The 13,783-nt window shown below is 35.7% G+C and overlaps 1 protein-coding gene across 1 annotated transcript; it reads left to right on the top strand.

Annotated features, from left to right (window-relative positions):
* The first annotated feature begins 7,704 nt into the window (after window positions 1-7,704).
* Window positions 7,705-8,643, top strand: LOC110315221 (olfactory receptor 1468-like). The gene has a single exon (XM_021189329.1). It carries the CDS (start codon window positions 7,705-7,707, stop codon window positions 8,641-8,643), a length of 939 nt encoding a protein of 312 aa, XP_021044988.1.
* Window positions 8,644-13,783: the final 5,140 nt, after the last annotated feature.

Here is a 13,783-nt window from a genome sequence, read left to right as displayed (position 1 = left end):
AGTATATACTAGATCACACAAATTGGATCCAGGGACACAGGTCACATGTTCTAGTAGATACAGAAGAAAGGTTGTTAACAAAGAGCAAGATTCCTTTGTGCTATAAAAGTCTCAATAAGGAATTTATTTCAAGTTAATATATGCTACAAATGGCCAAGATATGGGCAATGTTATGCTTAATGGGGAAAAAATCAAATCATATCCACTGAAATCAGGGATAAAGCAATGTATGCTTTTGCTTCTCTTATACAATACAGCACTGTGAGTCTTAGCTTGAGCAATTAGAGCAGTGTTTCTCAACTCATGGGTCATAAAACATCTGTGGATGTTACATATCAGATGTCATGCATATCAAATATTTACATTATATTTATAACATTGTAGAGAATACAGTTATGAATTAGAAATGTAATAATTTTATGGTTGGGGGTCACCACATCAAGAGGAACTCTATTAATGTTTCATTGCAGTAGGAAGCTGGGGAAACTAATATTACAGATATGAAAAGATTGAAAAGAATGGATGGGAGAAAAAGTCAGCCAAGTGGGTGGTGGTGGCTCGCATCTTTTATCCCAGCACTCAGGATGGAGAGGCAGGTGGATCTCTGTGAATCTGAAGCCAGTGAGTTGCAGGACTACCAAGGCTACATAAAGAAACCCCATCTCAACAAACCAAACCAAACCAAAACAAACCAAAACAAACAACATCATTAACAACAATGGAAGTCAAAGTATCTTTATTTGAAGTCATCATTCTATATGTAAAAGACTTTAATGACTCCACCAGAAAATTCTTAGAACATATAAGAATCTTCAATAAACTGGCAGGATAGAAAATAATTATATATTAAAAAAATTCCCAGTAGCCTTCCTATAGCCCAACAACAGCTATGCTGAAGAAGAATGATAGCAATATTACAAATTCACAACTGTCTCCAAAAATAATATAGCGGCAGAATCTTAAACAGTGAACCTTTTTATTACCCGTCTCCAACCCTGGCATTACTGGCACATAGTGGTTCTTGATATTATGTACACAAATCTAAATATTTGGACCTCACATACATAAATAAGAAAGTACATAAAGCAATTATCTTTCTGTGTCCAGTTAAAACCTGTGAAATATTTTCCATTTCCAATCATTTATCTAAAATTTCATGATTTCCTTTTTGTTTTCTACAGCTGAATAGAATTGCATGTGTGTACCTCTTTTTTTTGTCCATCCATCATTTTAAGGACATCTAGGCTGATTTCCTTTCCAGCTACAGTGACTAGAGATGCAGTGAACATAGGTAAGCAAGTCTAATGGTTTGAAAGAAAATTGCCTCATAGGCTCATGGGTAGTGGCGCTACTAGGAGGTAGGTCTTCTTGGAGTATATGTCAGCTTCTGGGAGGAAGTATATTACTAGGGGTGGGTTTTGAGGTTTCAAAAACTCAAAACAGGACTACTGGCTCACAGTCTCTTCTGACTGCTTGAGGATCTAGATATAGAACTCTCAACTCTGTCTCCAGCAACATGTCTTCCTGCATTCTAATATTCTTCCCACATGACAATAGTAGACTAAACCTCTGAAACTGTAAGCCAGCCCTGATTAAATGTTTTTCTTTATAACAGTTGCCATAGTTAGGGTGTCTCTTCACAGAAGTAGAAACCCTAACTAAGACAACAATTAGCTCTAGAATAGTGAATTGATTCCTTCAGGTACATGCCAATGAGTGTATGGCTGGGTCCTGGAGAAGATCTCTATATTTGGGTAACTCTCCATACTAGTTTAAATTGTAGCTACATCAGTTTGCAATCCTACCAATTGAGAATGAGGGTTTCCCTTGAACTTGAAAACTCGCCAGTATTTGATGTCAAGTATTTTCTGGAATAGTGGGACATGAAGTAGGGAAAGATGAAAAACAGGGGAAGGGCTTGAACTACAGAGGAAGGAGGATAATACAGAGAAAGAAGCAGAGATAAATAAACTCAAGATGTTTTAAAAGGTCATAGACAAATAGATTACTTCATAGTCATACTTAGAAATACATATAATATATGAGAATATGTGTGTGTGTGTGTGTGCATATGGTAATGCTCTTTTCAAGAACCTAACAAAAATCTCAATGCCACAAATAACAAACCTCCCTTCCAATTGTTGGTCTTCTATACTCAAGAGCCTCACAAGAAATAGGAGGTTATCCTTAGTTTTCTCCTCAAAATTGAAGTCTCTTACCCTTGGTTTTCTCCTCAAAATTGAAGATAAGATCTATTGCTAAAGATACCACATATTTCAGACATAGGACTTGGAAGAATTGAGCTAGAATTGACTCAGAAAACCCTCCTTGGGGAATAGCCCTCAGTATTGGAAGGTGTCATAAAAGACACCAGGGGTAAAAATCAATAAATAGTTATACACCACTGTAAAGTTTACTGAACCACAACAATGACCACCATGGGAAGGTTACCTCAGTGTTACAATAGTGGTGGTTTTTTCTTGGAAGTAACCAACAGCTTTGCAATTGGACTTAACTAATCGAGGAAAGAATTTATACCTGGCACTTAATCATAGGACTAGAACATAGGAGAACCTGCCAGTGCCATTTTTATAAAACAACATACTTTCTATTTGTATTTACACTTACCCTGATACCTGGAGATAAGTGTAGCTCTAAACCTTCTTCAAATAACCCTTTTTCCTCAATGCATGAAAAATATACACAATTCAAAACTAGTCAAAAATGCAGACATCATATAATTGTAGCATGTACAATACCAGTTGCTGCATCTTTAGTACAACCTGTACATCCAAGGCTTGGACACCATCATGGAAATGGGGACAAAATTTATAAAAATTAGAGAGCCAGTACCTTGCTGCAAGATAGTGTCCACTAGACATGACAGGGAAGGAGCACCCATAAACTCTCACCACCTCAGTGAATTTGCAAAAAAAAATGAATTATATGCTAAGTGTTTTGCCTATAAATTCATAAATAGAGCAACATATCCTTGTCTGTTACACATGGAGGCCAAAAATGATTTTCCTGTGGAGAAGGAATATGGATCCTCTGCAAGAGCAACAAATTCTTATAACTGCTTACTGAGCCATCTCTCCATCCCCATTAATAATTTTTATATATTAATATGTATGTGTGATTATGTATAGATGATATAATACTAAAAAATTATTTTTGAGAGAGGAAAAGTGGAGACCTTAAGGGAGAGATGTAGAAGGAAAGAACACATGTGTTATGAAAGTGGATGTGGGATTACTGAGATGCAGAAGGGTTAAAGCAGAAGTGGTGGGCAGAATGGTGGGGGTAAAAAAAGTGTTGGGCTGATGGTTAACAAACTAAGTAAAAATGAAGTTGCCACCAGGAATCCAACTACCTAGCCAGCTAATATAAATAAGAATAGATTTTCTTTTTAAATATGCTAAAATTTAAAAGGAAACTCCCTTTTAAATGGAGAATTACCATATGACTAAATGCATACTTATTATTGTCTCAAAGTGGAAAACCCATTCATCAATGACTAAGTAAATGACTATGGTATATTTGTGCAATGAAATATTAGTTGTCAACAAAAAACCCAATTACTGTTATATAAAACTATTCAGACATGCCTTGAAAACATGCTGAAGACAGAAGCCAGCAATAAAGAGCTCATACTGACATGAAATATCAAGAATAGGAAAAGCTGTAAAAACCTAAAGTACAGTGGAATTACCTTTAAGTGGTTGGAGATGGGAGTTTATGTGAATAGGCACAGGAATTCTTTGAGACACAGTAAGTTCTAAAAGATATTGTAAAAGTTTTAAATGACATTGAAAATACTTAAGCTATTTAACTATACTTATGTAAGTGAATTTTACAGATCTTCAGTATGATTGAATTGAAACTTGAGCCTACCATAAATCACTTTTGCTTCTCATATCAGCCAAAACATAGCAAGTAGATGCATCATTCTTCTTGGAGCAATTGAAATCAATTAGAAAGTAAAATGTTTTTGTTTTATATAATGAGAGGATGTAGCACTGTGTCCAAAGTCCTGGATACATCCTTAGGTTCTACTTAATATTTCCACACACAGTGACAAAAGTTAATCATCTTTAAGAACCCAACAAAAGTTAGACCAGTAAGGATAAAGATTCTCTTGGGTTGAAAGTTTGCATTTAATTTTTATGTACAGAAGAACTCCATCAAATGGAAGACTGCAAAGTTTAGGAAATTATTTATTACAAGGAAGGCATTATAAATGCCATCTATGGCCTCATGGTCAATAGTGAACTTATACAATATGGAATTATAAAGTACTTTCTCACGTATACGATAGTTTGGATAATGGTGGTAGTAGGTACAATTAACATTTTTATAGAGAGGTAAGAAGACAAAAGCAATGAACAGGAATGGCAATATGGACTGCATTTCTATTGCCTTGAGAGAGTCTTAACCATATGACATATGCTTGCCATACTCCAGCCCTTTTCACAATGGATTGTGCTTCAGTCAAGCAGAAGCTCTGTTCAATACCTGAAGGTGCAATGAGTGTGCACCTTTCCACACATAGGAAGTTGGATGATACAATTTAAAGTTTTCAAGAAGGCTATGTATCTCCCCCAAGTTGTATTGAAAGTAGTCAGTCATATGGAATTGAGATGCTGCCCTTGGATGCCTTCCAGAGGATGTGGTTTTGTATGGCCACATCTGCTTAAATACTACTGTTGGATGGGCTGGAGAGATGGCTCAACAGGCAAAAGCTAGACTCACAACCAAAAAATATAAACACTTGTGTAATTCTTTTGTTGTGTGAAACATTAACTATCTGAATAATGCCTGAAATGTGGGGAGATTTTGTAGTCACAATCCTTCACTTTCCACCTAATGGATTGTGATTCAGTCAAGCAGAAGCTCTGTTCAATACCTGAAGGTGCAATGAGTGTGCACATTTCCATATACTTGGCATTCTTTTTGGTACTTATTTCTTTGTTTGATTGGCTATTCTTATTTTAATTCTGCCTTCTCCTAAGTGTAGGAAGGAGTGATCAGTGACTATAATTAGTCTCCACTAGAGATTCCTGAGATAAAATGGTTCTAGAAAGGTCCTGGGTAATTATTATATACTTAATGAGTTTTACAGGATATGGACTCCTCTGGGATGCAGGGCCCATAAGGGCCAGGGATAGCAGCAGGAGGATATGAGTCAGGATGATGCAGATTGTGATGAGTACAGAAGCAACTAAATTCTGCTCATGCAAATAAAATGAAGGTGAGCTGGATCTTGAACCAAATACTATGCATGCAGCCTTGGTGAACATTTTACAACTAGGAATGTGCCTTGCTATTAATCCATATGAATCTCTGGTGTGATATGGGACAGTTTTCCAGGTATGATAACATTCTTCTTTTCTCTGTCTCCAAGATTTTTCCGCACTATGCAAGTCTTTGTTTCATGGTCATCATATACCCATTTTCACATTGATGTGCCTATTACAATTACTCATTATATTCCCTTTTCTCCCAATACCTTAGAATTTCAACACAAGAGCATCCCTAGGCAATGTCATTCATTTCTGTAGATTAATATATTTTCACCTGTGTGGTCTTCACAAAGTCTGTACATGTCTACCACAAGATGGTGATTCATTTTATTTGTACAAGTTCCCAAATTTTCATCATACTGTTATTTTTGTATATGATTGTGCCTAAGAGTGGTTTTGATATCATCTAGCTGTTTGCGCAAATGTACAATGACAACTACTCAAACATTTTGAATCTACAGAATCCACAGTGACTTTCAGTTGTACCAAATTTTAGACAAATGTCCCTTGTGATTTTTATGTGCTATTTCATTTGAGAACTGTGGGCTTATCATGTAAAGAAGGCATAAACTTCTTGTGCCCAAAAGTGGTAACAGTTGATCATGATTTCTCTGGAATCTGATGTTTTCAGACATTGACAAATAACACATAGTTTCTACTAATTTACATGAGAAGCAGAAACAGAACAGTGTGATACATGCCCATCATTCCAGTGAAAGTTTTGGATACATAAGGAAAGTATCTTTTTAAATAGTGCATGATGTTTTCCTATATGATATCCCCTCCCTTGTGCTAATTTCTAATGCACAATGTGTAAGTGTGCAAACTCTGAATTCAGCTGAATTAAACTTTGTAAGTCTGTGAAGGTGCATGCAGTAAGACTTAGTCATAGCTTTTCTTAGAGAGTTGCCAAGATCTATGGATATTTCTCTGGTATTGTCAGCTTTGAGACATGTTATTGATTCATTATTCAGTGTTGTTCATAATCACTGTAGGGGGAGCAGAAAGTGTACGTGTGACTATGGTATACTACATCATAACCAGTTCTGACCCTAGTTGGAGGTACAGAATGATCATAAATAAGCAAACAAAATGAATTTATAAGTGACCTTCCTAGCATATAGTTTACAATTGACGGTGAGAGAGATTAAATGGTTGAAGAAAAATTATGTCCATATGTTTAGGATGCTAGGGAACCTGACTCAATGTCTCACTTCATGTAGATAGATTAAATTTACTTGAATATGTAATAAGCAATATGTCTGTCATATGAGAATGGCCAGAGGAAGGAGAAACACAGAAGAGGAAGTGATAGGCAAGGGAAATGCAACTCTAAAACATTGAAGGGAAAGTGATTTACACAAGCACTAATGAGAGAAAAGCATGTGAGTACATATGCTGAGATAGTACTTGGTACCTATAAGATATCGAAACATCATTTGTGTCCCCATTAGGAGCTTTGTCCTTACACTCAGAGAAACGGTGGCAATCTGAAAAATTAATCCAAAAAGATGTGTAGGACTTTCTCTGTTAGAATACCACAATGTAAATGAAGCATATTAAAGGAGAAAAGATGATCCAGAACACATGAAAACATGGACATGAGCTGAGTATTCCAGTAAGACAAGACATGGTCCTAATATATCTTTATAATCTCACAGAAAGGAATGGATGAAATAAGAGAAGACTGGAGGAAAGATTCTGAATAATGCATGGCAGCAGTTCAATGTAAGGAAAAAAATGAATGGATCTAAATTCACATAGCTTTAACTTAAAACTTAATTTCTTTTCTTATGCTATGGCAGAGTGGAGAGGTAGGAGATGGAGGAATGCTTTGGTAGACAATAAAGTAAAGACATGAATTTCACATGGGGATTTTGAGCTTTTGATGACTGTCATCCATACTATGGATGGGATGTAATTAGTTAACAGTGGAGCAGAAATGTGTGTTATAGGGACATGGGTGTCTGAGTTCAAAATGGTAATGCTTTGGAGTATGAAAGTTTGCCTTGAAATTTATATAAAAATATGATGATAAAGGTCATACAAATTCTTCAATAATATCAATATACAAAATATCATAGAACAAATTACAAATGAACAAACTAGTTACCCAGAATGGGCAGTAATGAGGATAGAAAACCATTAGTCCATTTTGTTTCTTGGGGGGGAATATCAGAGAATTGTCTACAAAAGGATGGGAGATAGAAACCAGTTAAAGATAAGTTGAGAAAAACAAATAATTATTGTAATGATTACAGCTGCTTGGAGTTTGGGATTATAATTGCTGTAATGATTATCAGATTAGTTGATGTAGGATATATAACCTAGATATATGTTTGATTTATTTTGAATTTTAAGGGACAATGATAATTTCTCATTGGGATACTGGAGAGGGAGAATGGTAATGAACAACCAAACAGTCATCTCCCAGTTCCTACTTCTGGGTCTGCACATTCCCCCAGATCACCAGCACGGATTCTACATCCTGTTCCTGGCCATGTACCTCACCACTGTCTTGGGGAACATCATCATCATCATCCTCATAATACTGGACTCCCATCTCCATACACCCATGTACTTGTTTCTCAGCAACTTGTCCTTCACTGACCTCTGCTTTTCCTCTGTCACAGTGCCCAAGTTGCTGCAGAACATGCAGAGCCAGGACATATCAATCACCTATGTGGGCTGTCTGACACAAATGTTCTTTTTAATGGTTTTTGGAGATATGGAGAGCTTTCTTCTTGTTGTCATGGCCTATGATCGCTATGTGGCCATCTGCTTCCCTCTGCATTACACCAGCACCATGAGTCCTAAGTTCTGTGTGTGTCTGGTGCTGCTGTCATGGGTATTTACCATTCTGTATTCCATGTTACACACTCTACTCTTGGCTAGATTGTCATTCTGTGAGGACAATGTAATCCCCCATTTTTTCTGTGACATATCTGCCCTGCTCAAGTTGGCCTGCTCTGACATTTTTATAAATGAACTAATGATATTTATCTTGGGAGGGCTTGTCATTGCCATCCCATTCTTACTCATTGTTGTGTCCTATGTACAAATTGTCTCTTCCATCCTAAAGGTTTCATCTACTCAGGGTATACACAAGGTCTTCTCCACTTGTGGCTCCCATTTGTCTGTTGTTTCACTGTTCTATGGGACAATTATTGGTCTCTACTTATGTCCATCAGCTAATAACTCTACTGTGAAGAAGATTGCCATGGCCATGATGTATACAGTAGTGACTCCCATGCTGAATCCCTTCATCTATAGCCTGAGGAACAGAGATATGAAAGATGCCCTGACCAGAGTACTTTACAAGAAGAAAATCTCCTTATAATGACAACACAGAGGTTTTTACTTAAATTTATCTCACTAAAATATTGATATTAATATTACCTAATGTATCCCTACTAGGGGACACATATACAAGAATATTCTACATAATATTCCCATTTGCAAAAGGTTGTTTTCTGAAGTAATTATGTTAGGGTTGTGGACTATAGTGATTGAGTCATGCCATCCTTTCCCTTGCATGTGTGATTCTAGAAAATCATTAATCAGAACCATTATTTTTTCAGATTTCATTCCTTAAACCACTTTATTATTATAGAAAATAAATTCTTCTTTCATAGCATACATACCAGGCACAGTTTCTCCTCCTTCCAATTCTAGCTCCTCCTACTGCCCCCTTCCCAAAATTTATGCTCTTTCCCTTTCCTGTGCTGAAAAATTCAGGCCTCCAGGAGAGAATAGCTAAATACCCCAGAACATTATACACTAGGACAAGGTGAAAGCTTTCATATTGAAGATGGCCAGAACAACACAATAGGAGAAAAAGACTCTATCGAGCAATCTAAAAAGTCAGAGATAAAACTGTTCTTACACCTCCCACAAAATACTAATCTAACAACCCTAATAGGTAGAGGACCTGATACAGAATCCTTGCAGGCCCCATGCTTGTCTTTTCAGACTTTGGGTACTCTGTGAGCCATTGTTTAGTTGATTTAGTGGGACCCCTTTCTCCTGGTATCCTTTCTTTTTCTGACACCTACAATCTTCCCTCATGCTCCCCTATGGGGTTTGCCCATCACTGAGGAGAGGTTGGTTGACGATGTCAAAATTAAATGATTTTCTGCATAATGTTTGACTATGGGTCTCTATGTCTGCTCCCATTTGCTGACAGAAGTATTGTTTCTGATAAAATCTGGGCAAGACATCAAATTATGAGTATAACAGAATATCATAGGGGTAATTTAGTTGATATTTTCCAATCAGGTTTAATTCTATCCTAATTCTCTCCTTATTCTTCTCTGGTTTCTGGGATTCCCCCTTCTGGAGAAGGCTTCAAGTTAAAGCAAACATTGGCTGGTCGAGGCAGGAAGAATCCCAGTGCCAGGATTAATTAAATTTTTTTACTACAGTGGACAGCTCCTATAACAGAAGTAGGCTGAGATGTTGTGGTACTGCCATTTTAAAAGGAGCTGCCATTTTGGAGAGCTCCTATCCCACATTTTACTGTGGCATCCACTGGCTGTGTTAGGATGGAAGGTCCTGCCCATGTTTTGATGGCTTTTGTTGCACAGCAGCTTTTGTGTTCTACCACTGGAACTACAATGAGTCCCACTCAAACTCATACACAGAGTAATAACAACTCTCAGATACAAATGGTATAATTGAACATTTGTTGTTCTTTCCTTTATAACTAAACAAAACATCCAAGTATTAAACTGTTAGTGTAGTTGCAAACTAGAGGAACCAGCAGCTGGAATCAGTCAGATCACATTAGTAGATGATTTCCCACCTCTCTGTGTGCCTTTCATTCTCTTCTTTTTTCAGTTAGAGATAAAATTCAGAGACCTGAATTATTAGATAGCTACCCTATCACTGAGCTAAATTTCCAACCTCATCCCCATATATATTTATGCTTTTCCTTGACTTGTTTACCAGCTTTGATATACACTAGGTTCATTAGACAGTTGTCTAGAAGAAAATAGAACTTGGCAAGGTATTATCTTAAAGATACAGCTCAGACAATTGGAAAATCGTAAGTCCAATAAATGTGAATTGGAGTCCCTGAAAGAATAGAGGATATATTCTTAAATCCAAAGAAGTCTGGATATGGTTTCTCAAGCTACGATATATTTTGTGTTTCTTCTGCAACTGTTTTCAGGGGTCTTATCACATTATGATAGGTTATAATTACTTTACTGTTATCTAATGTTAATTACTAATTCAAGAGTTAATAACATTGTAAAATACCTTCATAGAAATATACAGAACTATATTTTGACCAAAGCTTCTATTATGACTTATACTTCTTCTTACAAAAATTTTTACCTCAGTTATGGAAATCTGAGAATGAACTTAAGCAAAGAATTACAAATAATTATTGCTTCTAATGTGTTTATATTTCTGATATACTATAAAATATTCATAATTATTTTTCTTACTTCTATATCAATTAGATCATATGAATTAAAAAATAAATTTTGAGACATTTATATTATTGAAAACAGAATAGCATTTCCCCACCCTAATACTTATCATATAATCACAACTACAACAGTGTAGCTGATCATAGTACATCAAATTTTCATGCTAAATGTCAAATTTAGTGATTTTTATACTCTGAGAATAATGAGGAGTGATTTTTTTATTTAATGCAAATTTCTTTCTTAAGTTTGACAGAGTCTCTGTCTTAGACTGTAGGACAGTCAAGAAATCTTCATTGACACTGGATCGTGTCCAGACAGGGATGGCCTTGTTAAAGGATGAGGGCAAGGATGGTGTTTTCTGCATGAATGTTATTCTCTGGCAACATAGCTATGAACCAGAGATCAGGGCCATTGGTAGCTAGGATGTGAACACCAAATGCTGCGGGTACATAATAGCAGTTCTTACTGTGTATGTAGAGACACAGAGAATGTTGCCTTAGCATAAGGAATGTTATATTGTGGAAACATAAGTGGGACAAGACACAACACATAGGAGGGAATGTGATAAGGAAGAAAACTGTTGAATCAGAAATGAAGGAGGTACAAACTTTAATTGAAAGTACAGCATTATTAAAGAGAAGAATGCAGGCACAATGTGAAGCCATATTGGACTGTAGAGTTGGTACTATTTGGCGAAGCAAGTATTGTTTGTGCACATGATAGGAATTTTGTCTTTAAGAGGAATCTGGTCATATGAAGAATAAATCAGGAAAGACAGAACTGTATTACCATCTCAGTAAACCATGGTGGGTTAATCATGTTGAAGAAACAGTGTGGAGATATGGGACATGTGATGGAATTGCATATTTCGACAAGAAATGTGGGTACCCATTTCTAAGATTAGATTGGATGGTTTTAAATGTCTGGATAAGAAAAGGATGAAAATCAGAGTTCACAAGAAGAAAAACTGCAACAGAACTCATATACTGGGTCTTGAATTATTTTTATTACGAGAAACAGGGAAGTGGGAGAAAGATGTTGCAAAAGAGAGGAGTGAATTTCTCTTGGAATTAATTAGCCTTAGATAACAGTATGATGGGGTGGGAACAAAGAAGATAGTCATTGAGGAAGTTTGGAAGAGGCATTGAACTCTGTAGGTTAGAAAGACAGCTGAATCTGATGTTTAAAGGTTATATTACACATTAAAGAGTATGACTTTATCTTGGGGCTTCTATAGAATTACAAGACTAGGGTGTACAAAAATCATTCAAAAAACTTCAGAGAATAAAACTATATAAGCAGGGGTAGAATGATAACTAAAGTGACCTAGAATAAGCAATCAGGCAAACAAAGAGAAATGCCAATACCTTTTGTATATCAGAAGCAATTAGTAGTGATTGGGAAATAATAGAATACTAGAACATGCTAAAGCAACATTAATAAAAATAATTCATCATATTTAAAGTCTAATTGTATTCTAAATACTTATCCTTATATCCAGAGATAAGTTGAGCTCTCATCCCTCATCAAAGTTTCTTTTTCTTTTGGCAAAATGTGACAATATTACAGGCATCCAAATGGAACCAAAATTCAAATAACATGTGACTATGGCATGTCCAGTTCTAGTTGTTCCAACCAAAAAGAAACCACTACATCTAAGACTATGGATCCATCTTAGAAAAGGGAAAAAATTTTAATCACCAGAGAACCAGTACCTTGCTGCAAGATAGTGTTTTCTAAACATGAGAGGGAAGCAGAACCTATGAAATATCAACCCCTCAATGAATTTAAAATACAGTAGAAATTATGTTAACTTAGGAAAACAACAATAATTAGCTGCTGTGAGAAGGAAAATCTGATAGATTACGGTCATCTCAAAACATATCTACATACTACCAACACTATAGATTCACTATAGTGTGTTTTTGTGTGTGTGAATGCACACGTGTGTGTGTGTGTGTGTGTGTGTGTGTGTGTGTGTAAAACAATAATAAAGAAGAATTGATTAGGAATTTGAAAGTGAATAAGGAAACATGTCAAGAATTAGAGTTAGAGCTCTAGTTAGAGACAAAAATTATGTAAATATGTGCATAAAATTCTCTAAAATGTCAAGTGAAAGCAGAAACATAAATAATGAAGTCAAATATTTTTATCACAAAACTTTAGAAGGCTGAAAAGATAAATTGCAAAAGTCACATATAGAAAAGACCTTCCATGCTCATGGGTTGAAATAATCAATAATGTGAAGATGGATGTCTCACTAAAAGCAATAAACAGACAGATTTAATGCAATCCCTGTAAAATCTGCTGACACCCTTCACTGAAATACAAAACAATTAATATTCACATGGAGGCATCAAAGATCTTAGATATCCAAATAAGTCAGAAAATTCTACATAATCATGAAAATGTATTTAAAGACATTACCACACCTAGTATCTTGTAATAATTCAGTTATAAGAGCAACAACTGCATCATGGAACAGAGCAAAGGTCCAGATAGAACCCCCTGAAGATATAGCCACATATTATTTGACAAATACTGCAAAAATGTTTACTAACAAGAAAAAAAGCCAGTAATAAATGGTGCTGAGAACTGAATATCTATGTTTTGAAGAATGAAACTAGCTCCCATTTCTCAATTTGCATACAAAAATTACTGATTCTGAGACTTGAGCATTAGTACTGAAATTCAGAAACTGTTCCAATAGAGGAAGGAGCAAGAAGAAATAGTTCAAGAGATGAAAACAGGAAAAGACCTCTGAAAGGGACTCTCATTGCTTAGTAAAAAATGACAACAATCAGCAAATAGGATCTTATAAAATGAAAATACTTTATCACAACAGAGATTGTGACCTGAGTGAATTAAACAACCTGTGTAGTGTGAGGTACTCAAATATAAATCTGACAGATGATGTATACCCAGAATCACAAAGAACTCAAAAATATAAAGAACGTGAAAACAATAAACCTAATAAAAATGGGCAAAATGAACTATATGAAGATCTTTCAAAGGAACACATTCAAATAGCCAATCTACACT

Source organism: Mus pahari, unplaced genomic scaffold (genome assembly GCF_900095145.1).
Source record: "Mus pahari unplaced genomic scaffold, PAHARI_EIJ_v1.1 scaffold_9805_1, whole genome shotgun sequence".
NCBI lineage: Eukaryota > Metazoa > Chordata > Mammalia > Rodentia > Muridae > Mus > Mus pahari.
The sequence above is the reverse complement of the archived record's forward strand: the minus strand, read 5'-3'. Positions and strand labels throughout refer to the sequence as shown.

Bases quoted from the DNA above. Each gene is read 5' to 3' on its own strand.
- LOC110315221 (XM_021189329.1), top strand. From the start codon at position 7,705: ATGGTAATGAACAACCAAACAGTCATCTCCCAGTTCCTACTTCTGGGT.